The following is a 4,709-nucleotide window of genomic DNA, read 5'->3' on the forward strand; positions in this document are numbered from 1 at the left end:
CCGTCAGTGGCAGCAGGAAGTGGACCCTCAGGGTGCCCATAGCCCATGCAGGTGAAGCTGCTCAGCGATGCACAGCTCCAGCTACTTCCAGAAGCTGCATGTGGCCCACCTTTATCATGAGGGGATCACATACAGCTCCGGGGACTTGCACACCACAGAGGGGAAGCCCCATGCAATGGAGCTAGCTGCCTTCCCGGCTCCTTGCCACCATGTGCAGGTCATGGGACTCTGCTGGAAAGCAGGAAGTGGGGTCTCGACTATTTCTACTGGTGTGCCGTGAGCTGCATGTGGCAACAGGAAGCAGGAAAGGCAGCCAGCTTCATCACGTGAGGCTTCCCCCCCATGGTGTGCGAGTCCCTAGAGCCTGGTGCAATAGAGGCTAGCCGGCCTGGCTCAGCTCCTTGCTGCCATGTGCAGCTCACAGAACTAGCTGGAGCCATGCGTTGCCAGGTGGCTGCATCTGTGTAGGGCATAAGGACCTGGAGGGTCTGCTGCCTGCCGCCGCTGCTACCACTAGCGTCAGGAGCTGTGCACCATGTGGAGAGACCCCACGCTCCCCACCCTCACACTCCACAAACCCCAAACATACCCATTCCCTGCCCACCCTCCCACATCCCTCCAAAACGTACACACACTGACCCAACATAATCTACCCCCTCACACAACCACACCTCCTCACAAACCTCAAACACACACCCACACACACCCTCCCCCACCATACACACACCTTCATCTCCCCCACCACACCCCACACACAATACGTAAGAGTAAGACTATTTTTTACCTATTTTGCAATCATCTCTATATAGACTACACAAACACATAGAAATCAGGACAAAATATTTTTAAAAATAAAATTAAAATACATTATACGAGATGTTCGACTTTTAGTATACAATTTGATTTTTCTCTGGTTCCAAGGTGACACCCCCAACCCCCAAAGGAATTCTTCCAGGGACAAGGGGAGGGACTTTTGATGGCAAATGTTAGGGGTTAGAGGGAGGGACTTCCAATTCCAAGATGGCAACCCTGGGGCAGGGCACCCATCAAGGGGTAGGGTTACCGTCGAAGTCCTCGATAGCTCACCAGAACTCATTAAGTGGCTCCCCAACCAAAATAAGTGCCCACCCCTGCTTTACTGAGACTAACACTATGCCCAAGGCAAGACATAGCTTTGTAGGACTATTCTGCATTAAAAAGGCTTGCCTTTCATGCTTGGAGTAGGCTTACCTTTTTCTCTGCTACTATCCATCATTTCTGAAATCCAGAATGATTTGGTTTGTTATCAAGACCCTGAGCAGTCAGCCAACTAAAGTAATACATTTCCTTGTGGGAATCACTGACTAGTTCTTTAACCTGTTATTTCTCTCTTCCAGCTGCTACTTGCATTGTTTGGCTCCCACATGGTCTGTGACATCACTGTTTCGAACCTGATTGTTTGGCACAGCAAACTTGAAACCTCTGGCTTGTAAATAAGAGGCAATTCCAGAGCAATGGTATAAAAAAGCAGCTCATGCATAGAAGGCCCATTAGCAAGAGACATTTGAAAAGTACTTACCTTTATCTCAAACTCATAGTGCTCATCCTTTCCCTGCCCACAAAGGACATAGCGTGGAATACTAATTTTAATTGGGTCCTTCAGGTCCTCTGGATTTGCTCCCAGAGAGCGACAGACCATCCGCTAGCAAGTGAATATCAATTAAAGAGAACAAAGGAAAAATCAGATCAATACATAAAAAATACTTCAATTGGCCAGAAATGAGAAAGCACTCTTAGATAGTAAACAAACATAAAGGAAGTAAAGGTTGCTTCTGAAAACAAAGAAATAATTCTTTGAGAGCAAAACTGTAATCTTCATGAAAGCAAACCTGTGCATTACTTTTGGACATGCATGGAAATTGAGGTAAAATGTACTCAAAATATTATATACTCTTTGATGCAGGGGTGGGCAAATGTTTAGGGTAGAGTGCCACTTAAGGGCTTTTGATGAGCTGTTGCCGGCTGGGACCAGGATTGCAGGGTGGTGACAGTGAGGGGCTGGGTTTCAGGGCAGAGCCACAATATATGTTCCACATGACCCTGTGATGGGTGTTGGTTCCATGGGCAGAGGCTGGCATTGCCCATGGAATTGACACCTGTCACAGGGATAAGAGGGAACAGACTGCAGCTCTTCCAGAGGCCCCAACTCTGCAGTGTTATCACCCTGTGATCCTAGCCCTGCCCTGTTCCCACCCTCACCCACTTGTCCTGCTCCTGGATGCCATTCCCTGCGGCCCTGTCCCAGGTCTGGGGGCAGCGAGGCTGGCTGTACACATGATGGCTCGGGCTGCACCCTGCAACTGGGCTAGGCAAGGCCAAGGGCCTGAGGGACCTGCTGAGAACCAGACAGAATCACTTGCCAGGCTAGATCTGGCCCATGGGCCATATTTTGCCCACCCCTACTCTGAAGGCATTTGCAGCTTTAATAGAAAGCATTAAACTCTGAAAATATATCATATATAAATATATGCATCGGACCTCTGCAGCTAAAATTAAAAGATTTTTTCTTTCATTTTAACAGGAGACCTGTTTATAGACATTATGCAGAGCTTGTGGCAATCTAAAACATCAAAAAAAATCTGAAAAGATGTTAAATGTTTAAAGTGTTTATAATTTAATAACATACAGATAACACTTTAATCCACTGCCAAAACAGCTTTCTAGCATTTCCTTTAAGCCTCATTTGATTAATAAAAAACTCAAATATGACAAATGTTCATGTTTGGGACAACAAGCTGCTGTAGATTATAGACTTCTATGCAAAGTTGTTTGTAATGAGAATATTTCTTTCACTGCAAGACATATAGGATCTGCAATTGTAACCAACATCTTATTTTCCAAAATTATGTCAAAAACTAAAACATTGTTGTAGCTGAGTAGCTCCATGTTTTGCAATCTAAAAGTATCCAAAAAAGTATCTCGCTCATTTGTAATAAATACAGATACTTGGTTTATTAAGTTTGTCATTGTCTTAGTTGAAAGCGTTTGGTCTGAAAGGCTTGGTTAACTGTATTTTTATTCAAAAAATAGCACTGGGAAAAACAGAGAACTGAAATATAGATTAAAAAACTAAACTTTATTTTTTTTGTCACTTTATACATTTGTACAGAATGAAGTTACAAAAGGACAATTTATATTTACATTCCAGATGATCAATGAGCTTCAAAGCCTTCCTCACAATCATATGAGACCAGATGCAACTGTATTGTGTGTACTGTACTCCAGATCAAACCAAAAAACTATCTAGGGATCTAATTTTTGTGAAAATACTAAAAACACAGTAGAAACTATTACTGGTTTTCATTAAATATTGAAACTTGACATTTTTTGCAGCATGATAAATTTGCATTAAAAAATCCCTAATATCTCTGCATTTATATATAAACAATGTTTAAAAACAAAGTTTTCTTTTTATTTCAGTAGATGGAATTGGTATTCATGAGAAGTGCCAGATGGACAGCCAGGAAAACCTATGTTAAAAAGACTAGAACTACACATGTAGGGGCAATATATTGTCAGCTAAGAGCTGTATCCCTGACCAGCACCAACTGGTCAAAGGGCAAGCATTGTTTAACCTTCAGCTCAGTGATTCCTTGGACTTTGCATTGGAATTGCTTATTGGGTACTTGTTTGCTTCAGTTTTGACAATGTTTTTCATGATGTGCATTTTCCTCTAACAGGAAATGAACAGAGACTATGAACTTTTTTAATTTAGGCCTCTTTTGGGTAATCTGTCCATAGATAACTTTGGTTACTACCAGTTTTGTTTAACTAGTGGCCATCTTGTGAGAAAGTATCTTTACTAATCTCAACCCCAATTTTTCTTACTATTACCTTTAAGAAGATAACTGTTCATCAAGTAGATTTTCAACACAGAAGTGAGTTTTCAGCTAAATGAAAAATATATTTTTATAAAGTATTTGCTTTCATGAAAACAACAGTTTTTATTTAATAGCCAAAATATATTTTGTGATTTTTGGCTGTCACAAACAGCAAAAAAAATGAAAACCTAAATTCCCCTCTCAACTGATTTTAATTAATATAATCTCTGAGAGGAAGAGCTGTTTATTTCCCTGATCATGATATTGAAATTTAATCTAGCAACAAAATACTACCACAAAAGCCACTCTCACAAATTGATTTTATTGTCACTCAGCTTCCTAGAAAAATGTTACTAATAAGATATTAATAGTTTAGAGAAAAATATATGATCTAAAAAAATACTCTAAAGTATGGAATAAAAAATGCCCTGAGAGATTAAATAGTATCTTTACTACTGCAAACCAGTATTATTTTAAACATAGAAGTGAAACATAAAAATACTTTAACAAAGAAAAACTTTTTCATAAAACTGTAGGATTTGTTACCTTTACAGACAAGAATACAGAAATTCTGTAATGCATTGGAATTAACAGATGTATATTCAATATTTTTGCATAATCTGAAAACCTTTATATTTAGTCATAGTCAGTCTTCATTAAGACAGCTCTCACAATTACTATCATATACTCAATACTTTTAACTTCCAATGAGGCTCACTAGAAATATCTTCATGGTCTCGGTAAATTGATTATAGTGATTATATACGTAACTGAAATGCCACTGTGTTGTATTGAGAGAGCCCAGAAAAATTAAATGCACCCCCATCTCCCAGGAAAGAAAATTGCCCA

At 40.3% G+C, this 4,709-nt stretch overlaps 1 protein-coding gene across 4 annotated transcripts in view; it reads right to left on the bottom strand.

The window, feature by feature from the left end:
• KIF16B (kinesin family member 16B) overlaps positions 1-4,709 on the bottom strand; it is a 253,928-nt gene that overhangs the window by 79,969 nt on the left and 169,250 nt on the right. For 3 of the 4 annotated variants that reach the window (XM_019549135.1, XM_019549133.1, XM_019549134.1), the window contains one exon: positions 1,559-1,681. The exons of the other annotated variant lie outside the window; for it this stretch is intronic. In XM_019549135.1, coding sequence (XP_019404680.1) covers positions 1,559-1,681 — 123 coding nt within the window. The remainder of the gene's footprint in view (positions 1-1,558; positions 1,682-4,709) is intronic. 4 annotated transcript variants of the gene reach the window in all.

The sequence above is a fragment of the Crocodylus porosus genome, unplaced genomic scaffold, assembly GCF_001723895.1.
Source record: "Crocodylus porosus isolate Cpor-Errol unplaced genomic scaffold, CroPor_comp1, whole genome shotgun sequence".
Classification (NCBI taxonomy): domain Eukaryota; kingdom Metazoa; phylum Chordata; order Crocodylia; family Crocodylidae; genus Crocodylus; species Crocodylus porosus.